We start from the raw sequence: 26,439 nt of genomic DNA, 5'->3' as shown, positions 1-26,439 counted from the left end.
TCTTACTAAATCCTGGGAGTAGTGAGATGGGTCTAAAATTTGCCATCTCCAATGGGTCAAGATGTGGTTTCTTTAACAGGGCCTTTACAATGGCCCCTTTCCAACTGGGCGGAACAATGCCCTGGGAAAGTGAGTTGTTAATGAGCTCAGTTGCTGGAGTAGCAATGGTAGTGGCGATCTGTTTAAGAAACCGCATAGGGACCGGGTCACTAGGGGAGCCGCTTTTCATGGCTGCTAGGATTTTACGGAATTCCTCACCTGAGACTGGATTAAAAGCGTTAAGCTGAGGGCCAACGGCAGGGAGCAGGCTGTCGGCGTTAGCATGGCTGACCAGTTGAGGCAGGGTAATTGAGATATTTTTGATTTTTAAGTCAAAATAGTTTGCTAATTCATCGCACTTGGCTCCTGACAAATCTTGAGACAATGGGGGGTCAGGCATAAGGGTAGGCGTAAAATCCGTTTTGCGGGCGAATTTGCGGATTTTCCGGGATTTCGCGATCCGCGAATCTCGCAAAATCGCGGTAAAATCGCGCGAATCAGCGGGGACAAATTTTCAGCCAAGCAAGGGTTACAGCAGCAGGTGCAAAAGTTGAACCTAATTTCTTTGTAACCTTTTACAAAAGGGTTACAAACAAATTAACTTCAACTTGGACACCTGCTGCTAATTGCTTCCTGGCGCCTCGTTGCCTACTTGCAACTATTCTCTGACCCTGCTCTGACCCTTGAAGCAGGGTCAGAGAATAGTTACAAGTAGGCAACGAGGCACCTGTCCAAGGAATTAAACCTCATCAGGAAGCCCTTACAGATATAAAAAACAGGAAGAAGGGAGAGGATGGCAAATACACTCATTTTGAGTTGTCAGGAGGGGTTAAACTAAAAGAGACCTTTACAGCACAATTTTCATATGCATTTTGCTAAAAATAAAAAGCTGTATGTTCTGTAGGGGCAACTCAGGAATCTGGCCCTTCAGAGATCCGGCCTCTCTTTCTTTCTCTCGTTCTCTCTCTCCCTCTCTCTTTCCCTCTCTTTCTCTCTCTTTCTATCTATCTATCTTTCTATCTATCTATCTATCTATCTATCTCTCTCTCCCTCTCCCATAAACGACTGCATGGGTAACTTCGCTATGCAAGCGGCTCGCGAAGACGCAAAAATCCCCGCGAACACGCAAAAAATCCCGCGAACACGCAAAAAACCCAGCGAACACGCAAAAAAACAAAAATCCGCACAAATTCGCGAATTTTGCGGATCGCGAATTCGCAAATCCGCAAATTAGCGGATCCCGAATTCGCAAAATTCACCCATGCTTAGTCAGGGACCTTCAGAAGTTCTTTAATAATCTGATAGGATTCTCTGGTGGAATTAGAGGAATTTTTGATTCTTTCGTCGAAGAACATTGACTTGGCATCTCTAAGGGCGATTTTGTATGATCTAATAGCAGCACGGTATATATCTTTATTTGTATTGCTCCAGTCTTTCCTCCAAGTACGCTCGAGCTTCTTACAGTCTTTTCTTAGGATTCTGAGCTCAGGAGAATACCAGGGGGCAGAGCCTACTCTCCCAGTCTTTTTCCCCACTCTTTTTTTTGGTAGGATTAGGTCTAATGAGCTCGTGAGCCAATTATTTAAGTTAGTGTCAGCAATCACGGGGTCCGGATCATGGGGAGGGATGGAGTGTTCGAGTAAGTGAGTCCAGTTCTCAACGGAGAGCTTAGACCAAGCCCTTTCCAAAGTATAAATCCTAGGGGTTTGTGATATTTCAAACTCACCCTGCCAGGAGAAAGGGATCAAGAAATGGTCTGACCAGGGGAGGGGGAAGGGGGAGCTAGCCTCTAGTGACCGAATATTGGTGAAAACCGGGTCAAGAAGGTGGCCTTTGTTATGTGTAGTGCCCGTATTAACTAGTAACATCTCGTATGATCTAAGATCGAGTTGGAGGTCCTCCGCCACTGCGTCTAGGGGGTCATTAAAATGAAGATTAAGATCCCCAAGGATGGTAAAATTGGTGGAGGATGATGCCAGGACAGTAACTGTTTCTAAGAGGGAGTTAACAAAGTGGCTAGAGTTCCCAGGGGGGTGGTACACTAAAAGGCCTGTAAAAGAGATTGTAGGAGATAGTTGGAAAGAAAAATGGCAGCTTTCAGACTCCGAAATGCCGCCATCCTTCACTCTACAAACGAAGTGATCTTTGTAAAGTATGGCCAGTCCACCCCCTCTACCAGAAGGACTAGTCTGAGAGTGAATTAGAAACCCCGGGGGGAGAGCCCGGACAATGTCAGCCTCTAAGTTGGCGGTTAGCCATGTTTCTGTAAGGAATAATATATCTAATTTGTGGTCCTGTAGCATAAAATTAATCTCCAGAGAGTGCTTGGGGAGGGACCTACAATTCAAAAGGACCATGTGCAAATCCGTGGGGGCTGGAGAGTCAGGATTAAATCCCCGTAAATAGGAGCTACAGAGACTATAGTGAGTATAGGTGTTTTCCTGCTTATGCACATAATGGCAGAACGTATTTTTACTGGGTCTCAATAGAAGAAGGTCCTTCCGTGTGTAACGGATATAGCCGTTAGAAAAAGCGGGCATAGGTTCTGGCCCGAGGCCCGGCTGGGCAGCGACTGGCACAGACTGGCTTGCCTCTGGCGCGCCATCGGTGCGCCCGCTGCGCCCACCCGCTGCGCGGACGGGGAATGCCGTTCATTTTATAGTGCAAGGCCCCAAATCGGCCATGGCACTAAAACGCTGTCCTCCTCACCCAAGATGGCGCCCCCTGCCTGTGCCTAGGGGTGAGAGGATCGTCAATCAAACAAGCCCTAAATCGGCTCAGAGAAGACTACAGAGGTCCCACGGGGGAAAGCAAGCAAACAGGATGTAATGTGGCAGGTAAGAATGGGGCAGTTGTGCTGAGATGGACAAATAGGTGGTATTAAAAAACGGCGATATTAAAAGAAATTGAAGCACAAATTCGGAATGAAGTGTCCTAACTCCCGGCTTCCGCCTCAGGAGCGTGAAAACTAGCGAGTTACCTATCTCCTCCCTGCGTCCAATTTATAGTGCAAGGCCCCAAATCGGCCGTGGCACTAGAACGCTGTCCTCCTCACCCAAGATAGTGCCCGCTGTCTGTGCCTGGGGGGTGAGAGGATCGTCAATCAAACAAGCCCTAAATTGGCTCAGAGAAGACTACAGAGGTCCCACGGGGGGAAAGCAAGCAAACAGGATGTAATGTGGCAGGTAAGAATGGGGCAGTTGTGCTGAGATGGACAAATAGGTGGTATTAAAAAACGGCAATATTAAAAGAAATTGAAGCACAAATTCGGAATGAAGTGTCCTAACTCCCGGCTTCTGCCTCAGGAGCGTGATATCTAACGAAAGAGGCAAGATAACTGCAGAAAAGGGCAAGAGAACTGCAGAACAGTCAAGAGTTACAGAATTAGGCAGGAGAGGTACAGAAAGAGGCAAGAGGGGTACAGAAAGAGGCAAGAGGGCAACAGAAAGAAGCAAAAGAAGTAAAGAAAGAAGAAACAGAGGTACTGAAAGAGGCAAGAGTGTTGCAGAAAGAAGCAAGTGAGGTGCAGAAAGAGGCAAGAAATGTGCCGAAACAGGCAAGAGAAATGTAGAAAGAGGCAAGAGAGGTGCAGAAGGAGGAAAGAGAACTGCAGAAAGAAGCAAGAGAGTAGCAGAAACAGGCAAAGGGGGTGCAGAAAAAGGGAACAGCTGGGCAGACTGAGACGAGAGAAGTGCAGAAAGAGGGAAGAGGGGTGCAGAAAGAGGGAAGAGTGGTGCAGAAAGAGACAAGAGGGGCAGAAAGAAGGAAGAGAAGTGTAGAAAGAGGCCACAGGGGCGCAGAAAGAGGCAAGAGAAATACAGAAAGAAGCAACAGAGGTGCAGAAAGAGGCAAGTGAAGTATAGAAAGAGGCAAGAGACTTGCAGAAACCGGCAGAAGAGGTGCAGAAAGCGGCAAGAGAGTTACAGAAAGGGGGAAGAAGGGTGCATAAAGAGGCAAGAGGGGTACAGGAACAAGCAGGAAAGGTGCAGAAAGAGGCTAAAGAGATTAATCTATTTGGTCATTATGATCAGATTCTATGTTGAAATAAACATTGCAAGTTAAAAATAAAGTTAATATACAAGTACTATGCTGTCTTTTACTACTAAACAGGCAGTCACAGGCGCAGTTACCTTGCAGACAACAGGGTCCTGATTTGAATGGTGCTGCAGGTGCAGTAGCAGCAGGACCAAAAGCTTTAAGAGCCCCACTAAACACCTAATATTGCTATGTTTTATGACTAAACAGGCAGTCACAAGTGCAGGGTCATGATTTGAATGGTGCTGCAGGTGCAGTGGCACTGGGTCAAACGTTATCAGAGCTCCTCTAAATACCAAATATTACTGTATTTAACTACTAAATAAGCAGTCACTAGTGTGGTTATCTTGCAAGCACTAGAGACATGATTTTAATGGTGCAGCAAGCGCAGTGACACAGGGGGCCCAATCTCTATGCACCCCTCTAAACACCAAATATTGCAATATTTTACAACTGAACAGGCAATCGCAAGTGCAGTTACCTTACAGGCAATAGGGTCATGATTTGAATGTGTAGTAGGTGCAGTGGCACCAGGGCCAAAAAATGTTATAACTCATCTCAACACCAAAAATTGCTATAATTTACTACTAAACAAGCAGTCACAAATGCAGTTACCTTACAGGCAATAGGGTCATGATTTGAATGGCTCATCAGGTACAATGGCACCAGGCCCAAAAGTTGTTGGAACTCCTCTAAACACACAATATTGCTCTTACACCAATTAATTCTATTATTTCCCTCTTTCACTTCATTTTTCGAAAACTCGCTATTAATTACCAGCACTGTGGTATAAATTACATGAAGTTTTATAATGTTGAGAACGTAAATTGGCGGTCAACATAATTTTTGCAGCCATATTGATTGATTCTTGAACAAATAAATCAGAAATACCAAGTCTAGTGCTCCACTTCCGCTCTTGTACCTCAATATCATCGCTCTGTGTGCTCAATAGGCTATTATATAAAGTCCCAATCCTGAAGGATTTATTCAAAATTTCAAGAAGATCATTAGTGCCTAAAGATACTATATTTGGATGTTTAAAGATAAAGTCCCGGAGCTGTAAATATTTGAATAAATCATGCTGAGAACCGCATATTTTGTTTTTAAATCTTCTAATGTAGCCATAGTGCCAGCATCAAACATACTGCCTAAACAAACAATGCCCTTACCCGCCCATGTCCGCATCTTGCTGTCCCTAAATATAGGAGGGAGTAGTTCTATTGAGTCACAGGTGGTATAAAAATTAATATGTTTAAGAGAAATAATTTTGCGTACCCACCCCCAGCCTTTGAATGCTGTTAATATAACCTTGAACCTAGTTCTTTTGTAATAACTTGGTTCAAGAAAACGCAACCGCATTTGTCGAGATTGGCTACCCAATAGCATCAAATAAATATTAGGGCTTTCAAATGTCGGAGGTTCCTCCCCAGTCACCATAATTTTAATATTCTGGAGAAGGCAAGCTAAATAGTAAAAAGCAAAATTTGGAATGCCCCATCCACCTCTTAAAGGCCGGAGTGTCATAAATTTAGACGCCCGACAAGGAGATTTCGAACCTCATAAAAATCGATCAGCAATAGATTGCAACTTCGTCAATTGTACTCGTGGCAGCTCCAGCGGCACAGTACGAAAATAATAAAGTACCTTAGGCAAGATAGACATCTTTAAAACATTGCGTCGCCCCACTAGTGATAAATGAAGACATTCAAACTTTTCCAGCTGATGTTTAACTGATTGTAATATATCAGTGCAATTAACCGTAACTAACTCTTGGAGGGATAACCTAATTTTGATACCTAGATATTTAGCCTCCTGGGTAGCACGTGCATCGTTAAGGCATAGCCCGGCTGTACATACTACTTGAGTTTTAGTAATGTTCAGTTTATACCCAGACACTCTACCAAATTCTTGTGTTATATTTTCAATTTCCGATAAGACCTGTTCAGGATCAGATGTAATAACCGCAATGTCGTCAGCATAGGCTAACACACGTACATAGCTATCACCCACAACCATTGATTGTATACGCTGAGAGGCCGCTAGCATCTGCAGCAGTGGCTCGATATAAATAGCAAACAATAATGGCGAGCATGGGCATCCCTGCCGCGTACCACGAGTAATATTGACGAATGATGACTCCTGCCCCATCAGACAGATCTTATCCCTTGGTCGTTTATACATAGTTTGTAGAGCAGATTGAAATTGGGGTCCAAACCCCATTTTACCCATAATAGACCATAAAAATGCCCACGCCACACGGTCAAATGCTTTTTCAGCGTCTAAAAACACCAAACCAACATTTTTATGAAGCGCAGATGCATAATCCAAAACAGCAATCACACAATGTAGGTGATTAACTGTGCTTCTGCCTGGAAGAAAACCATGCTGATGATGAGACACCAATGATGGTACTGCTTGGATTACACGGCAGCAAGAATTTTGGAATAAATCTAAGCACCGACATTAATTAAAGAAATGGGTCTGTAAGACCCCGGAAGATATAGGGGCTTATCTTTCTTTTTGAAGACCACTATACTCGCATCATCCCACGATGGAGGGGGTTTGCCAGTTTGAGCAGCGATCAACATAGCCAGCATATCGTCTTTAATAATAGAAAATAACAAGCGATATAGCTCGAGAGGCAATTCTTCCGGACCGGCAGCTTTCCCAAGCGCAAGGTCCTTAAGTGCCATCTCGAGCTCTAACATCGTTATTGGTGTTTCTAACTCCTCTCTAATAGTAGACTCCACTGTAAATAGATCAAATCTAGCCACAAACTGTTCAATCTGATCATGAGGAAGATGTTCTTGGATATACAACTCAGTATAATACGGTTCAAAAACCTGCAGTATACCATCCATCGACTCAACCAAGTCACCCTGATGGTTCTCTAAGGCCTCTATACATTGAAGTGTCTGTCGCCCACGAAGTCTTTGGGCTAGACACCTTCCAACAGCCTCACCATACTCATATCTCTCTGCTCGATGAGCTTGATATTGGCATGCTATATCACGACTCCAGGCACCATTAATCTTTGCCTTAAGACCTACATCCTTAGACTGTGTCAGCTCACTATCACGATGTGCTCTAATATCCAAAATAAGTTGCTGTTCTTCATTTTTTAAATCAACCAACAATTTATCCATTTCAGTTTTCTGTTGCCGCTGTTGAAACCATCCATAACTACAAGTTTCACCCCGCAGCCCCGCCTTAAAGCTGTCCCATACCATCTCCTGGGATGCTGTACCTCTATTACAGTCAAGAAATTGCTGAGCCCAAACTTGAACATGGTGTACATATTCTTCATCAAGTAGTAATTTCTTATTAAAAGAAATTGATCGCTGTACCCGCTATATCTTAAAAGGAGGCAAGTCTAGAACGACAGGGCCATGATCCGATGTGATTTGTGGCATTACCTGCATACGAGCACCACTCATGAAAGACCTAGGTAGAAAAATATAATCTAGGCGAACCAGTTTTTCATGCGAAGAAGAAAGAAAAGTATACCCAGGTTCACCTGGGTTAGCCGCTGGCCAACCATCCACTAAACCATGCTGGAGCAATGATTGCCGAAATGCTCTAAAAACATGCGGCTTACGGCCAGCGTAGCTAGTAAACTGCGAATCCCAAGTAAAAGACTCCCCATGTATGTTAAAATCACTCAATAATAATAAGGGGGTACCCCACAATGCCAGTTCAACATTCAGAAATTCACGAGTCTGAGTTTCGTCCAAGTTCGAGCCATATACCGAACATATTGTAACAGTAACCTCCCCCCAAATAATACACTCCACAATTGCCCAACGCCCTTAAGTATCAGCTTTAGTTTTGCCCGTAGTGGCTATCATTTGCCGCCCCAGAATAGCAACCCCACGATTCATAGTAGTCTGCCGTGATGCAACAAATAATGTATAGCCCAATTCACTTAATATCCTCCGATTCCCCCATGGCACATGGGTTTCCCGAAGGCATATAATATCAGGGTTAATTAATCGCACTTCCCGCATCACACGTTTAAGTTTAACAGCATTGTTCAATCCACACACATTAAAGGAACATATGCGTAAACTATTACAAACCATTCACCCTAAGCTGAGCCTTAAGTTGACAAAAACCCTTAATATATAACATAAAGAATAAGCTTGCTCCAACAGTCTTACAACGTATGCTTTGAACTGGTGTTTTTCCCTTTAAACCCTTGACACCCTTACCCCGAAAGCTACCCCCCCCTACACCCTGTGAGCCCTCCCCAGGAACCCTCCCCCATCCCACACATCCCCACCCCCCACCCAAGTGGCCCTCCCAAACAACTAAGGCAATAGGGCCAATTTATACCACACAGCGGTTAAGATGATGAAGTGGGGTAATATCCATAATGGGAAATGCTATAGGTGTCAAGCTGATAACGCGGACATTCTGCATATATTTTTTGACTGTATTGTATTGAAATCTTTTTTGGTATCTATTGCACAATTTCTGTCAAATATTTCCAACTTTGAAGTGCTGATATCCAGAGAGATGATGATTTTTGGAGTATGTAAAGATATGGATACTCAGCCATTGTATTATTCAAATCAATATTTTTTTTTTATGGCTATGTCAGTTGCCCGCTTATGTATTGCCTCTATGTGGTTGAAGCCCGAAGCACCCTCATATGAGATGTGGCGGGCAAAGTTCTATAATTTGTTTTATTTAGAATATAATTTGTATCGTTTTAAATCCATGAGAAAAAAGTAATTTGGGATTAAAATCTGGCAGCCTATGATTGATCATTTGGGAAGCCTAGAATAGCTGTTCGATTTATTGTTCAATTATTTTTGGTTTGCTTTTTGACATATAAGCTTGCTCATATTGTTACTTACTGTATCCTTAAACATGCTAGCCAATGGATTGATTTTTATAAGTGATTGTATTTGTTCTGTCTATGCTCTGAACTGAGTGACAATAAAAATATATATATCTTTTTTAATTAATCACCCGCACTGTACCACTTGTAACAGCTCAATATTTTGCCTTTTTGTACATAAACAAGTTGTAACACTTTAACAAACTTTCTGTAACATATACTATACAACTACTCAGCAAGCTACAACTTAAAGCAAAAAACTGCTTAATAATAATCACAGAGGCGAAACCTAATGTGTTTACCAATGCTTGTACTTTGATGCTATCGTTACTTTCAGCAATGCAGAATGCATATATATTTCGTCCACCCCAGTGGGATATATTCGGCACAGTCTTCCTAGTTGTATTGGAATTTGAAAATAATAACATTTATTTATCTCTGCCTTACTTTCCTGTAGTATAATCTTGGAAAGTAAATGGAGCTTGCAAGTAAGATTTAAGAGCTGAAAATGGGTGACATTTTTGTTTATGAACCTAAGAAAAGTGCTTGTCCTTTTTGTGTATATGTAAACCTGTTCTGTATGAATCTCTAATTCCTTTAATCTTTCTAAAGTACTAATATTGCAACTTTGTGTTAAAAATATATATGTAAACTGTGACTTTTTTTCTCTAGGTTGGAATCCCTTTTGAGTTGATCATAAATTCGAATAAACCCTTAATTGAAGTAAACTATCAGGTAAGAAGGAAAGAATGTACCATTAATTATAGTAATGTTTCTTAACTGTATTGTCTCCCATATGATGTTTAAATGGTTTAACAAACCTTTCAACCATAACAGTATCACATAGTAATTGTGGCGAGTACCATCGCAAACAACAAAGTTGTCTGCACATCATATAATCAGAGGTTGTGCACTGCATATTTGGACACATACGGGTTATAGGGGTTTTAGGTCCTGACTTGTCTACAGGATATACTAGTACATTTATATAAGAAAAGGGTTTAGGGTGGAAACACCCTAAGCCCACATGCCTGCACCAAAAAAGCCTTTAAAAAAATATATAAATTGTTGGGGTTTGGTTGAATTTTTTTTTTAAAATAAAGTGTGGGAGCCAGCCTCGGGACAATGATAAAATGAGAGGTGGCCTCCGACTGACCACCTCTAAGCAATCCCACTATGTGAGGCTTACTGAGGAAACAGATAGGCTAGTTGGCTCCTAAGGACCCCCAGCAGTGAAGGGGACTTCATCCCCCAAGCAAGAGCCTGCCAGGAGGCGCGTTTACAGACTGGTGCCCAAAGGGGGCATGGCCTGCTATCAGAACTCAGCAATCCTGCTGTTTGGAACTTACTGGACATAACAGGAGTGCTAGTTGGACCCCAGGGACCCTCAAGAGGCAAGGGGACTTCATCCCTCTGCCAGAGCTCTACTAGGTGTCTTAGCTCTGCATTTTTCGCCACCCCAGTTAATGCCTGGGTCTGGCCTCTGATTACCACCTTATAGGCTTCCCAGAGAATAAGTGCCGATGTCACCAAGCCCTTATTCTCCTGGAAGAATTGTCCGGTCCATGCCTTAACAGCTTTATTATTTTAGGATCTGTGAGGGGCCCCCTAAAACCACCTCTTCCGGGGAATGATCTGGCACGCCTCTTGCGATGTGTGTTGCCTCGTGAAATTCCCCTAGATTGTGTGTCTGGGTTAATATGTGATCTAGCCTAGAAAGATTTTTATGCGAGGTCGCGCTGTGTGTATACGTCTAGTATATGGGTGTTGATGACGCTATATGTCCCCCAGGCCCATAGTGCGAAGGAATTCCCTCAACAGTCCTGTTTGTCGTCCCATCACTGACCCGCCTAGGACATCTATGTTGAGTGACATGACAGCGTTCATGTCAATCCCGATTACCCTCTTTCCTTCCAGTAATTCGACCAACATTGAGCCCACCACATCCAGTGCTGCAGGTTGCAGTTCCGGGGTTGCATACAGAGAATATAAATTCAGGCTCCTACCTTCCCAAAGCCCACTTATCACTGTAAACCTCCCCAACTAGGTCTAGGTCGGTCCATGGGCCATCTTGCATGAAGGGGAGGGATTTTTTCCCAAAATGCCAGTTCCCCTGGACCCTGTGGTGTATCCTGCATGTGATAACGGGGTATAACAATATCTATTCAGAGCTTTGCATTGGTTTACTCATTAAGTGGGTCTCTATTAGCCAAGACCTTAGCGTAGATTTTAGTGTCCGAATTTTTGAGGGATATTGGACGGTATGACCCCGGATCCTCCTTAGGTTTGCCCTTCTTATGGAAGACAATAATATTTGTTTCCTTCCAGGAGTCTGGGATTTCGCCGGAACAGATTATGCCCTTAAATAAGTCCAACAAAAAGGGAGCTATCACTGCCTGTAGGCATTTATATACTTTGAGTGGAATACTATCTGGCCCTGTGGCCTTCCCTGCAGCTAAATCCTGCAGTGCTACTACCACTTCATTCAGTACCAAGTCACTATCTAGTACTGCTCTATCCTGCTCAGCCAAAATATGGCCGAAATCTTCAAAAGCTAGACTGGCAAACTCTGCCCTGTCATATTCTTGATACAAATTTTGATACAAGTTCTTAAAGACCTTTCTAATATCTTCTGGCTCCGAATACTCCTGGTTGCTCTCTTGAACTTTCACTATTGTATTTCTGCTAAAACCCTGCCTAATCCTTAAAGCTAGGAGCTTGCCTGCCTGCTCTCCTGTCTCATACATCCTACCCCTATATGTCTGGTAATCATCAGCACTTCTCTGTGCTCCAGCCTTATATACTTCCACCTTAAGAGCCAGTATCTCATACCGGCTATCATCGGCCTCTTTCCCACAGATGATATTCCTCATATGTTGCTCCTCCGCCTAAACTAGCTCAGCCATCAGTTTCTCATGCTCCCCTCGAGCTTCTGTCCTCAGGCTAGCGGAGAAGCTAATCGTCTCTTCTCTTAATGCCTTAAAAGAATCTCAAAAACTGTTTCGGGAGGCGCTGTACCTATTTATTTCGAAATAATTTTGGGCCCAGCTCTTTAGATGGTCCCCAAATTTAGGATCCACTAGCAGTCTCCTCTCAAAACTCCATCCATAGCAAGAACTAGTGACCTTATCACTTTCAAAAACTAAAATTAATGGACTATGGGTGGAGATTACTTTTGGTAGTTTTAAAATACCTACTCTCCCCACCTCCGAAGATGATATAAGAAAATAATCCAATTTAGCATATTTCTTTAAGGGGCAAGAAAAATAGGTAAAGCCTGGATTATGCAGTTCCTTATGCCCCCACACATTCACCAAACTAAATGAATTAAATAAAGAGGACAAGTCTCTAAAAACCTTGGGTTTTCGACCGGCATAATTTGTATTATTAATAACACCTGCAAGGTTTGCAGATATATTGAAATCCCCACACACTATGAGGGGACATGGCCAGTTTAGTAATTCTACCTCCAGTTTATCGAACACTTCGGGTTCATCCTGGTTGCAGCCATACATTGTACATAGTGTACACCCAACCTCAAGTTCCACAATTGCCCACCTGCCCAGAGTATCTGCCAGGGAGCGTCTAGCGCCACCCAAGACAGTTTTGGCCAAGATTGCCACCCCTCTAACATTGGATGTCTGTGTGGAACAAACCAGTAAATTAAACCCTTTGATATTTAATAAATGTGTTTTAGCCAAGGGTAGATGGGTCTCCTGCAGACAAATCACATGCAACTTATTTGCCCTGCCGAAATTCCCCAGTTTTTGCCTCTTGTTCCAGTCATTCAAGCCATCTGTATTTCTAGAACAAATCTTAAGCTTCCCCATGATTCTGTTGAAAGGAAACCCCTAACCCATGACTCAACAAAAACCAAAATAATTACAAATCAATACAATTACCAAACCAAAGACGACAATGCAGCAGGTACAATCTAATTTTTCCCCCTTTTTGTCCCACCCTTCATTGTGATGGCCCATCCCGCTCGCCCCTTCCCTGCCACCCCCCTCCCATTGTGATCCCCTTCCACCCTACCCCCTAGCTTGATTCGCCCCACCACTCCATAAGGACGCTCAGACCTTGGTCTGTGCATGTGATGTGCGCCATGCTAATGCACAGTGGATCCTTCAAACAAATCCATACTTAACTTACAATAGACCCTTATACCTAGAGAAAAGAAATACATTCTCAAAGCTACTCCATCTTTCGGAAAGCTAAGACTTTCTTCCCATTTCCTATCCCTCCACCCCACCTTTCCTTATATAGACCAATGGCCCGAAAAAACCACCCCCTCGCCCCCCCCCACAGTGACAAACAGCAAGCAGAACATTTGCCCAGAGAGATTAACCAGATACGCCTGAATCTTTTTGTCCTGAAAAGGTTTCAAAAGCTGCCTTAACCTCCAACGCCATTCTACCGTTATATGGCAGAAATCGGGTCTTACAAAAAATGAGACCCCCCACTTGATCTTTTCGCATTAGGTCTTGCTTTATCAGAAATTGCTTGCTGCAGGAGTAAGTTTCCAAAGAAAACAAGTATAGTCCGGGGTCTATCATCCTCCTTCGCTGGTGCTCACAGTTTAAACGGAATACGTTGCGCTCTTTGGATTTCCGATGCCCAATTCCACTCAGAGTTCAGGAAAAGCTGCCTTAAAAAGGTCAATTATGTAACTCCTGGCGTCTGACCCTTCCAGGCCCTCTTGAACCCTCAAGACTCTGAGATTATTCCTTCTTTGTCTATTTTCAGACTCTTCTAATTTCCATTGAATGTCTTTAATTTGGGCATCATGAGCATCTACCAGAGTTACAGCATTAGTTGCATCCGCCTCCGTGGCCATCACTCTCTTCCAAATTCGCCACTCTTTTTCCCATGTTTGAAAATGCCTCAGAGAGCTTCCTCACCACCCCCTGAATTTTCCTCATCCCTGCCTGAGCTTTCTGGCTATCTTCACGGGTTTCCACTCTATGAGCCAAAATAGCCAATGTATAGTATCCAGCATGGGGAGAGTACCATCCACTAGCACCAGAGTTTCTCCTACAGAGGACCCCGAAAGTGGAGTAGCTGAGAATAGTCCCACAATAGATCTCTCCTGCCTCTGCTTTTCACACCATTTTGCCCCATAGATTTTTTAGCTGTTGGGGGTGATCCTCCTCACTATCCTCAGGGTCTGACTCCGGGCTACTAGCCCCCTGAGATGTACTCAAAATGTCATCTGACCATTCTGCCCCCTCCGAGAGAGAAAAGAAGCAATCGCTGGGCTCTTTCTCAGCTTCAACCCTAAATTTATCTCCTGCAACCATGGTTTTATTACTCTCTGATGCAGCGGTCATAAACTGCCTATCAGTCTGATTCTCAGTCTCTTCTTCTTCTGGAGGCGGGGATGGACCAACCACTTGCTTAGTAAGTGTCCCGTCTTCCTTACCCCCGGTCACCTTGCTGTTGTTTTTTCCAGAGTCCTCAGGTGATCCTGCATTAGCCGGTTGTTCAGAAGGGGTAACCATAGGTAATATATTCCGAGTTGAATCTATAGCATCCGGCAACACCACGGTCCCCCCATTGCCACACTTGTCTCCGGAGGCATAAGTCAAACATGTACCCATCAAATTCGCTCCCTCTGGGACAGCTTGGATCACTACTCCGAAAGATGCCGGACTCACCTGCTTATCTCCGTCCCTTCTACAGGTACTGTTCTCACCGTCTTCAGCATTTATGGCTCCAGCGCCTGCTTTTCCATCAGCAGACAGTGCCTTAGCTCGCTGCAGCAGCTTCACCACAGAGGGACCCACCGGACGATTCTTTGCGGCTCCCATACCAGAAACTCTGCCTCTTCCTCTCCTCGGTGGGTCCGGCAAACACAGTTGTTGCGGGCGTCCGGGGGAGCCTCCTACAGGAGCAGGGTCTGCCACGGGCACGGACGCAGATGCGGCCTCACCACGCGCCTTACGGGCGGCTGCTGCCTCGGTAGCCTTAGAAGCCGCTCCGCCCGACGCAACCTACGGGGTCATCCCAAGACCTTCTCTTGCCAGTCAATACACCAGACGCCGCAGGTAACTCTCCACGTAGCACCTAATTAGCAGAGGCGTCGTTCCAGACTGATGAATCCACGAGCACTTACGGGAGAACAGCATCCGAGGCTGGAGGGGTGGGGATTAAAAAAAAAAAAACAGGGTGCATTTTCTCACTTCCGTAGTCGGGTCTCATACAAACATACAGACCGCTGCCAGCTAGCACCACTAATGACCTCCTAAGCGGCCGCCATCTTGCCCCACGTTACAAAAACTCCATTGAGGATTCTTGTAATTATTGTCCGCAGTGGAGCACCCGGGGGGATTGGTGCCCTGTGGGCCATCTCAACGGAGAAAAAAGTAAAGAGACTCTTGGGTTTCAGTGTATTTAGTATTAAGCTCTCCAGGAAAAGGTCCACGCTGGGGCCCTCTGCTCCCTCCTGGACCCCCACCACTCTAATATTATTTCTCCTCGCTCTATCTCCCTGGTCTTCCAGCTTAGCAGCCATGGTTGTAGTTTGTTGAGTAAGGGATTGTACCTGATCTTCTATTTGTTTTGTACTGGACCGGAGTTTGGTTTCAGTCCCTGTGACCTTCTCTCTTAACTTGGACAAGTCTGCTCGGATTAAGTTAACCTCCAGGGTCATCAGTGTTTTGGGACGGTGTAGCTGTCTATTTTGTTAGCTTGGAGGGTCATTACACTCTTGGGCTTCACCATTTTACCGGAGTTCATTGGAAGTTATAATAGTTCAGCATGTGCTCCAAAATTGACCAGTCCAGAGGGCAGCGCCAGTGCACAGTACTGTTGTTGTTCGGAAGAGGGGGGGCGCCCCGCCATTCCAATATGTAGCCTTTATTAATTGTTGCCATATGTGTTCTCCACTAGCTGGGCCAATAGGGAGCCTGTGGTCGTCCAGGGGACCCCGCTCACTCTCTCCCCAGACACCACTCTGGGGCCCCAGGTATGTTTTCTAGGCCCTCTTCGCAAAGGGTATGGACCTCCGCCAGACAACACCAGGGAGCGGCCCGCCTGGCCAGCACCCTGCTGCACCATAGAATATACAAAGAGTGACTGCAGGCGCTGATCCCCCGATGTCCCCTCAGGCCAGTTCTTCGCCTCTATCAGTGCCTCTGGGTTCCACCCTTCTTGTCTGGGGTGGGTACGATCCCTCCAATCCTCTCTACCTGTTGGCCCCAGCACTGCTCCACCAGCACAGCCAGCCGGTCCCCCCACCTCTGGTTTTATCTTGTAATGGGTGCACTATATCGCTGCACCACCTACGTCTTCCAGGCTCTCAATCCATAGCCGGGTAGACCTTGCAGGCTGCTCTAGGCCTCAGTGTTATTTGGAGCAGAGCCTCCTCTCGTTAGAATAGGGAGCTCCCTGCCGGGCACCACAGGACCCCCCTTTGCCTCTCTCATCTTCCTCACCAGGGGCAGCCCTCGGGTGCAACCCGGGCTCCAGCCGCTCGTCCCTGTTCTACAGCTTCCGGCAAAGGCACCAGTCAGTCCGCCCGAAGGCCAAGCATCAGACCCCGCTGACGGAGCCCTCCACCGCCCGGGGTTAGCGCAGGCTCTGCCGCCATGCCCCTAGGCAAACCAGTCTTCTCGTCGGCTCCGATCCATGGCTCGATGTCTCTTGCAAGCCATTCTAGGCCTCAACTTTGTTCAGAGCCAACGCTTTTCCACGGTTTCTGGCAATTGCGTCAACCTGTCCGATCTAGGGCTCTGCGGCTATCCACAAAACGGAGCCCTCCAAAGTTTTTCCCTCAGATCTGTCGATATAGAAGGACCTCGACGGTGGTGTGCCTAACTCACACCCAGCTTCTCAGACAGATTATGGAGTGGATCATGAGGTTATGCTCCGATGAAGTCAGAGCTCAGCTACAGCGTGGCGATTCCTGTTCATGGCCAAGCCACGCCCCTTCAATGACATATTTGATGACATTACTGATGAAATCTCAAATCACATATTTGATGACATCACTGATAACATGACCCAACATACTCCTTTTCGGGTGACTCTATAAACCATTACAGCAGTTCATATGTGAAAGTGATTGCTAATTGCTAAAGAGTCATGTAATACATGGCATATAAGCCCCCGAAGGTTAACCAAGCTCCTCCTATGCACAGCCATTCCCTGTACCAAACCCTTAATTGATAGCCGACCTCTCATGGGCAATAAACCAGACATGGGTAGGAAATTACCTATTGCGAACGATCTTCAGCCTGTACAGAACCCTTCCATGGAATGCCCACTCCCTCTGGACCCCCTAGGCCCTTTGTGCGGTGAAGGACCTCCTGCACACAGTCGTCATTCCTGTACTGAACATTTTGCAGATAGCCGACTCTTGTGGGTAATCAAGCAAACAAGGGTGGGTAAGTACCTGGTGCGTACAGTCTTCACTCCTATGAACAACTACTCAAGCAGAGCCCACTCCCTCCAGACAATCAAAGCCCATTAGAAGAGTAAGGACCTACAACATACAATCTTCACCCTGTAGCAAACCTTTTACAGATAGAAGACCTCTTGTGGGCAATCAACAAGTGCACGGTGTTCACCCAGTGCACAACCATTCATGGAGAACTCACTCCCTTCACACATCCAAGACCCATAAGGATTCCAATCATGTTGCAAAGTCTTAAATCCATCAACAGGAAATAAGTTCTAGAAAATTAGGTCTAGGTGTATCTTGCTGAATTCCTCCCAACAGAATAATCATATACCAAACTGTCACATTCATTGGTTGAGGTCCTTTCCTTCCTGGAAAGTTTTGGGGTAATCCGTCAAGGGGGAAAGAGAAAAAGGGGAGACGCAGAAAGAGAAAAAGGGAGGCCCTAAAACACATTTTCCCATTTTATCTTTCCATAGGAAAATTGAACCGTGATACAGCAAAACCTGCGGAACCGAATTACACCACATTTGGCCAAAACCTAGCTCTTGATCTGGAAACTGATTTAGTGTACATTTTTTCAGTAATTTTTAAGAATTTAAGGCTAAAAAATAAGTGTGTATATCATGCTACCAAGGGTCCGTAATGCAACAGATCAAAAGATTTGATCTGATTGGCTGCAACCAAATCACCAAAGATGTGGCGGCAGCCATTTTACAACTTGAGGACTCCCTCATATTTCCAGTCAAAAAAACGTACAAAACATATAGGGGGCATCGTAATGATACCCTTCACTTGTTAGGTCTGGTGAGGTGTCTAAGGCCAAAAATGTAACCGTTTATTTTATCTGCCCTATTTTTAAAAAAAAGTTGGCTCCCACCCATTGAAACCTCGAAGATTCCGGAAGGAAAAAACATATAAGCGCTCCTTCTCAGGAATGGCGCCTAGGATCTGGAACTCACTCCCTCCCGAAACCAGGCTCATCTCCTCCACTATACTCTTTAAAAATGAAGTAAAAGCTATCCTCATGGCTATATACACTTGAACTATTATCTCGAACTCTCGTAATACTCTGCACCAATCGGTAACACATGTTTGACCCCTATGCTTATTTGTATGAGTGTCTTATTATTCACATGATTGGCTTTGCAGCCACCTATTTGTACTGTTTGACTTATTGATTTATCTGTCTGACTTTTCTCCCTCATGTACCCCTCTATGTAAAGCGCTCTGATATCTGCAAAGATCTTGTCCGCGCTATATAAAACTCTCTAAATAAATAAATAAATAAATAAATGAAAAAATGCACAGATGATTATAGATATACAGCCAAATAAAATTGTTCAATTAATCGTCGTGGTGCCTGAATCACACGTCCTGATCAGGTCACTGGAAACCGGGACCTGGCAGTCGAAGTGTTGGTAATTTGCACACATGAGGTGGAATCATTAGCAGATACAGAGTCATCAACAGTCTGTCTGAACCCAGTCTCTACATTGAAATCATGTTTGGGGAGTGATGGCTACATGTCGAAAGTGAGAGAAGTCTCTCGTAAGGGACTTCCTAGGATCCTGAGCAGTCACCATGTGTCCTTTTGTATTAGTGATGATAAACGGTTCAGCCTCAAAGGGAGCATCAGACTTTCTTTTTCTGTGTTGTTTGACAAGCACTCAATCTCCTCTTTTAAAGATGACATTTCTTACATTACATTATCTGCCAGCATATATTTTCATTTTCTAAGTCCATAGTATGAATGTCTCCTTCATTCTTGGTTCTGAGGTAGGCCCATGGGGGCAGTTTGTTCGCAGACTCCAATGTGGGTTCAATGTGTGTACCCTAAGAGTACCATGGGCCATTGTTTAACCCACTTTCAGGGTTTGTGACCCAGTTCTGCAAACTTGATGTGGGATCCAATAAGAGTCAAACAACCATTGCTGCGAGGTTCCAATACCCCAATGCAGGGTTCAGGAACCTTGGAGCCTTGCTGCTGGTCTGTGTACCCCATGTCAAAATGTACTTTTTTTATATATCCCTTTTGGGCCCCATACGTGGGGAACAGGGTTGGTCTTTTTAACCCTTTATGACAATACAGTTGCAACTCACTTTTCTCTAATGATCCAGATATCTGCAACTTTCTCACCCTTTCAAGCCCACTAACACATTTTCGTAACACTAATTTCTCAAAAACTACTTAATGGAAATATACACCAGACAAGTAAAGGCACTTCTTTCAGAACAGTTGTACTTGTATTGTAAGTTTAGTGTAATTTCATAAAGTTTTTATTTTTCAATAGAGGACACAAATAATCGTATGAGAGTTGAAATGAGAAATGTCACGCATATATATGTATCAATAAACAATGCAGTTTAAGAGCAACAATTTTCACGAAGTCGATTCTGTTAAAGCTGTGGGTACTAGTTTGTTCCGTGAATAGATAGACAGGAAATTGTCTTCTTATTTTCATTTAGCAGGGTATCTACCTTACTTTGCTTTAATTTTATTGCGTTATTATATTAGGATGAACGTTTATTCCTTCTAATTCAGATTTTTAAAAACCTTTAAATAGAAAATTGTTCGCTATGGTTCGGGTTCCTATGCTTTGGTTAACAAAACTTATTGAAAGCTTCCATACCATAGGTTGTCTTTATCAAACCGTGTGTTGGCGTGTTTTTCTTCTTTGTCCTAATTAAACTGTTTTTACATTGCACCGGTGGCTCAGAGTATAATTGCTAATTTGGACCACTAACAATTTATATCTATAGAAAACACATTTTAAACAGAAGACTATTTTTATAAATTGAGACTTTTCAGTCAGCCCCATTGAAAAGATTACCAATTGCATTCGATGTTATTTCACTCCCCGCCTGATGTAATAGATAACCATTAGATATCAGGGATTGTTGGATACGTTGTGAGTCCTTGGAAATACAGACCGTAGGTGCACCATACTGTTGGGAACGGGAAGACTGTTTGATCAAAATTGTTTCATTTTCTAATTATAATAGTTTTTAGACCCTACGTAAGTTTTTTTTTTAAGCATGTCTATTTTTTGTTTTCAGGTTGTATCTAGAGGTCAGATTGTAGCTGTTGGCAAGAATAATTCGTCTGCCTTTACAGTGACTCCTGAATCTTCATGGACACCAGTGGCTTTGCTCATTGTCTACTACATTCAAGATGATGGAGAAGTTATTACTGATGTTCTGTCTTTACCCATCAAACCTGTCTTTGAAAACAAGGTGTTATTTTTATAAACTCTTTCTATAAGTTTTTAGTTGTGACATTATTCATGTTCAATGTTATACTCCATTTGCAGAGATAAGGTAATCTCTAAGTCTCCATAATAAGTGCAAATTTGCTGACCTAGTAACCGGGAAGCATCAAAGCTTGGACCTGGGCACAGAACTAAATGCAACTTGCTTCCTCTACATAGTTCTGAAATTGTAATTATTTGTAAGGAAATATGAAAAATCTATGTGCCTTTGAAATCATATTTGATGTGTTGTGATTCTTTTGAGCCATTCATCAACAATCACCTCCACTACTGGTCTATTAAACCATTTTGCCATCTTTGCTCTAGGGTGTCGTCTTGTAACTATGTACGTGTCTCATATAAATGATTTGTGTATATTTAATAAAATGACATGCAAAAATTCAGAATTGTTTACATTTTAATACTGAATTCAAAGTACATTTTGATAATGGCAAATTATTATTAGTTCATGAGTTGTCCAAATCAGTTAATAAAAGTAATTCAGAAACCTGCTAGAAGCCGTGATTTAATTTGAAACATTTTAGGCATCCTTTTAACGTAACTCTTTTCATTCTCAGGTGTCGTTATCTTGGAGTAAAGCTGTAGCAAGACCTTCTGAAAAAGTTTCTCTTCACATGATCGCATCAGAACCAAACTCTTTAATTGGACTGTCAGTGGCCGACAAAAGTGTGAAACTCCTGGGAGACCAGAATGACATAACCGCAAGTAATGTAAGTTGAGCTATCTCTTTTATTGTTTGTAGACAAACCCAGTAGCAACTCCTCTGCTAAAGTGGAGGAGCATCGCCCCACTGCCAGAAAGCAGCACAAGAAAGGAAAAAATAAAATAACAGAATCTTATAATCGTTTTATTTTGTCCTCCTACTGCGGCAGTGTGTGAGGGGGTGGGGCGGCGCTGCAGTGGAGGAGTGGTAGAACACTCCTGTGCGTAGGGACTGTTTTGTTGGGGGTGGGGCAGCGCTGCCGTGGAGGGGTGGTAGAACACTCCTGTGCGTAAGGACTGTTTGGTCGGCCCTCTCGGGCCGCCCAAAACAGTCATGCACACTTTCCCCCTTCTCCATGCAGTCTGCATTACAGCCTGCATGGAGAACATGTCCATCCCTTCAGCCCCTGGATGAGCCCCGTGTCACTGGGCTCAGACCAATCACAACGCTGCATTGCAGCGTTGTAACTGGCTTAAGGGTGGCAGCCTGGCTGCCTGCTTCCTGTTCCGACCTGGAATTGGACACATGCGAGCAGGAGAGAAGACGTGGGACCCGGCGGCGGTGGCAAGGTAATAGTTATTAATATTATTTTTTTAATGTAGCCCGCACTGCCTCTTCTCTCCCCCTGCATGCACGGCTCCCCATCCAAAAGCTGTGCCGGCCAGCCCTGGACGACCCTCCTTTTAAAAACAAGAAACATAAAGGACATAATCACGGATCCGCTAAATTTGATGAATAAGCACCAATACTGTAGTATTCAATTTCAACAGTACCTGAGTAATGCTGATTTAGTGGGAAGGAAACGGAGCAAGACAGCCCAGAAGCTACTATCACCCACCTTTGAATGCAAATGAGGATCAAAGAGGTTTAGATTTAACTAACTGCTGGCTAAATTTGCATCCTTTTTTTTCCAATATCCTGGGCAGCTTAAAGGTGTCCAAGATTTGCGGAATCTCCAGGAGGGGACCTTGAAATAGATAAAATATAGCAACATTTTCAGTTTTTGAGGAAAAATAGGAAAAAAGTGCTCTGAATAAAAATGTCTGTTTTTTTTCACAGAAATGGCATTAACCAACGGTTTACTGTGCTAAAGTCACCATCTTCCCAGCTTTCACAAACATGCACAGCTGAATAAAATCTATTTTTTTACCACAGTTCCTGCATCTTTCAAAGAGGTAGCCCAATTTTTTTGTGTTCTCCACCTGCTTCTACTTTGTGAAAAATGGGTATCAAGGAAACCTATTTATGTCTGAAATGGGCACAAGATATAGAGTTTATAAGCAGTGGTTATTTGTGCATCTCTGAATTTATAAGTGCACGCACTAGCATTAGTATTTAGTGAGAAGGGCCAGGCACGGTATTGTATAAGGTGAATCATTCACGCTTAAACCTTCCCCCTGAATGCTGTCCATATGTTGCTGTTCTAAAAAATGTGCCACTTTTGCGCCATCCGCTGATGAATCTACTACTCATCTGAAGAATAAGGTTTGCCTTTGGTTAAGCCAAAACTCTTACTTTAATCCCACAAAATATAAATGCATCCTATTTCTTAGGACGATTGGATGGATTGGCTCTTCGGCCAAGCAGCGGAGGGGAGATTATGTTGTCATCTCTGGGTTAGCTTGACGTTTGATCTTTTCCAATAACCGACAAAGACAGATGACCTATGGCATTAATTTAGCACCACTAAGGTTCATCTACAAACAGTAGCAGCCTAGGATGGAGCCTCCACCACACACTTCCTGCTTAATGCCAAGACAGCTAATTGCCGTCCATCTCTTCTGACAAGCAAAAGGTTTTCCGTCCATTCAGCCTTATAGGCATTGATTGACTATCACTTCCTTGTCACTCATTGGAGTACTGTGAGACCCAGGCTACATCAGATACTGGTGCTGTAAGTTCTCTACCTTTGGATATTCCTAACAGGGTAGACTCTTTGTTCCATCTTGTGTGTTGGAATGTTGCAGGCTATCAGTCTAAACTGACCTGGATTGGTTCGAATACATTTCTGATTTGATTATGCAAGGGACTTGGCCTTTGGAAAATATCACTTGAGATAGTTATTAGAGTTTTTCTGTCCTGGTTTTGCTGTTCCATGGCATAGAGCATGGAGGGGAGGGATTGATGACTATGATTCGTATTTCAAAGTTGTATAAGACTGTTCAAGTTCTTTGCAATCATCAGTAGGATATTATTTCTATGGGTGATCATCATTAACAAGTTACATTTTTTTCTCATTCATTTTTGCAATCATTTTGATTCCCTATTTTCTGTCTCGTCTACCTTAAAACACAGATCAGCCACTTAATTGAATTTCATGCCATAGGAGGAGTAGATTTTAAAGCCAATATAGGAACAAATACCACTCACAAGATCCATTTGCGATGGGGGACAACCAGTTGTATGCCCAGGCCGCTGATTGCAGAGGGATGAAACTTTTACAGCCCCTTTTAAATTTTTGCATGCTAAATGTAATTGAGAAGGTGGGTGATTTGTTCATGCAGAACCCCACTTTTGTGGCTTAGGTGGGCCAGAGTACCATAATTGGTTATATTTTTATTACAGAGGATTAGGGCCGATTTGTTTTTGCTGGAGGAGTTAAGGAACAGAAGTATGGTGATCATAACCCTATAGAACTGGCACTTGATGTACCTGATTGCATGTGATCCCACAAACCCTTAGGGCCAACAGACGTGGTCATAAAGGATAATTGGCTTAAGATTAGTTGGCAAAAAGCCAATTTTCCAACTGTGCTGACTGCTCTGCTGAGATCCAACCGCAGGCTGATTACAGATTGTCTGTTGGTCAGATAACCCACCTTCATTTGAAATGTTATTTGCCTTTGAGAAACTGAAAAACTCTGTTAGGGATCTTGTCAATGGCAGCGATAAACCTGCAAGGAGTCCCTATCCAGGATAGTTTGACAGCTCATGTAAAGCTGCAAATAAAGGTACGCCTAGCACTTAACTGTGAACCCAGGAAGAAGATATTGATGGCCACTGACAGGATGGAATACAAGCAATCTATTAGAAATGGGAAACCTGGGATCAAGGCAGAAATGTGGGAGCATCTTGTGTGAACATGTAAAGTAAAGGACACTATGATATTTTGGGACATTGTAAATAGAGGGAATCACAGTAATGTAACTACAGAAGGGTTAGGGATCAATATTGCTCCCAAACGCAGGCAAGATAATTACAGGAGGATTTACTCCTTTGGGTAAAATCTGGGGAAGGATGAGATGGTTATTGTACTTCATTTCCCTTAGTGATCACATTTCACCTTGATGAAGTTGTAGCGGCATTGAAGATGGTCTGTTTAACAAGGCACTGGCCCTTTTAGAGTACAGATAGACCTCTGCAAAGAGACGGTATCCCCCTGTGGGCACCTATCCTCACCAAAGTTCTTAAAGCCACTGCCTCCCAGAAAATAAGTGCCTCATGGCAAACGGCTTGGAGAGTACCTAGTTTTAAGAAAGGTAACAGGAAGGATCCACAGTGTTAGAGACCAATTTCTTTGCTGGATTCAATAGTTAAGATTGTGGGGAATATTATTCTACATAGAACTGAGGGTTGGATCCTAGCAAATTATATCCTCAGTTTTTTGTAGTTTGGTTTTGTGAAGGGATTGGGATTCAAGACCAATGTCTGAACTTACAACTTTTGATAGCGAAAGATGATTGCTAAAAGGGATCATTATATCATTTTATGGGTTTAGCAGTGCCTTTGATCAGGTAAATAGCTCTAAACTCTGGGGTATTTTACCTAAATTTGTTTGGCCTCACACGAAAGTTGAATTTCAATACACATTACATGAGGAAGGCGGTGCATCAGGTTTGCATGGAGGGGGAGTGAACTAAATCCTTTCACCTTTTTAGTGGTGTTAGCCAGGGATGTGTTTTAGCCCCCATTTTATTTATTTTATATATTGACGGGCTGTATTATTTTTTTGGGGAGAGGGGGTTTCACTGGGGAAGGATCTTCTGGAAGCCGGAAAGCTAAGTACGTGCCGGCTTTACGTTTTGCCGATGGCGCGATTTTGCTTTTAAGAAAACCAAATGGTTTACGGTGTCTTATTGATGTGTTTGTCAAATATATGGATGATCTAGAAGTGAATATATCTAAAACCTATTATATGGTGTGTAGTAAGCCCCAACCAAAACAGGACCCATGGTGATAAAGGGGCAAATTAGTAGGCGTGTTAATGAGTTCTCCTACCTGGAGGTAACTTTTGACTCTAGGGGCAATTGGCTGCCATGTTTATGAAACATACCTCCATGGGGGCTGTTTTGGGGTTAGTTTCTAGAGTCTGTAACAAACCGATCTTGCCCTTACTGGAGGTGTAGAAACGTACGTGTTTACTGATTATTACCTTAAGGGCATCTATAGGGGTGTATCTGGACTTCCCAAGTTTACAACAGGAAGAGAATTGATTTAGTTGGCAATGTTCGGGGTAGGACCAGGTAGTCCCCATTTCTTTTCACACAAGGAATTGGGCCTGAGTTTTGTAGACGATCATATAAATCTTGCGCCACTTCTTGTCTGGATTGTGCTTTGGGGAAAGAAACGCACTGAATTTAATAGGGAGATCATTTCTGACTGTGTGGCATGTGATCTGGGGCAGAAAATCCAATGGCTAAGTCATATTTGGAGCATCGCTGAAAGTTTGGGAAGGCCGGAGCTGTTATTTTTCCCCACATCTGTTGAGGAAAAGAGAGGCTGGTTTGGTAATAAGGGGTTTTGAGATTTGCATCTGCAGCTAGAGAGACGAAGGAACTTGGGAAATCATCTTTGAGAGTTTATATTATGTCAGGGTGCTGAACTTTATCTCACACAGTTCAAGAATGTTTGGGAAAGATCACTCTTGACCAGGTTCTGGCTGGTCTCTAGCAGATGCAATCTGTGTGTACTTTTGGGACAGTATGACACAAAATATATTATTGTGTGCCTTTGTGATGGTACCTCCTTCCAGACACTGGTGATCTTTACCCTTTTTTGTACTTATCTTGAACCTTTTAGACGCAGATATTTGTTACCTATTTTAAAAGCCCTGGGCTTTCAACAATGCAGGCCAGCATTTTATTATCTTTGTATGGTATCTGATCCTAATGTATGTTTTTCTGTGGGGCTTTCTTAAAAATCGC

The 26,439-nt window shown here is 43.6% G+C and overlaps 1 protein-coding gene across 1 annotated transcript in view; it reads left to right on the top strand.

The window, feature by feature from the left end:
- The window catches only part of LOC147707490 (CD109 antigen-like), a 911,073-nt gene that overhangs the window by 386,512 nt on the left and 498,122 nt on the right, over positions 1-26,439 (top strand). The window contains exons 13-15 of the mRNA XM_086926507.1: positions 9,593-9,655; positions 20,382-20,558; positions 21,151-21,303. Coding sequence (XP_086782633.1) covers positions 9,593-9,655; positions 20,382-20,558; positions 21,151-21,303 — 393 coding nt within the window. The remainder of the gene's footprint in view (positions 1-9,592; positions 9,656-20,381; positions 20,559-21,150; positions 21,304-26,439) is intronic.

This window comes from Lissotriton vulgaris, chromosome 6 (assembly GCF_964263255.1).
Source record: "Lissotriton vulgaris chromosome 6, aLisVul1.2, whole genome shotgun sequence".
Classification (NCBI taxonomy): domain Eukaryota; kingdom Metazoa; phylum Chordata; class Amphibia; order Caudata; family Salamandridae; genus Lissotriton; species Lissotriton vulgaris.
This window is presented reverse-complemented; position numbering and strand designations above follow the sequence as displayed.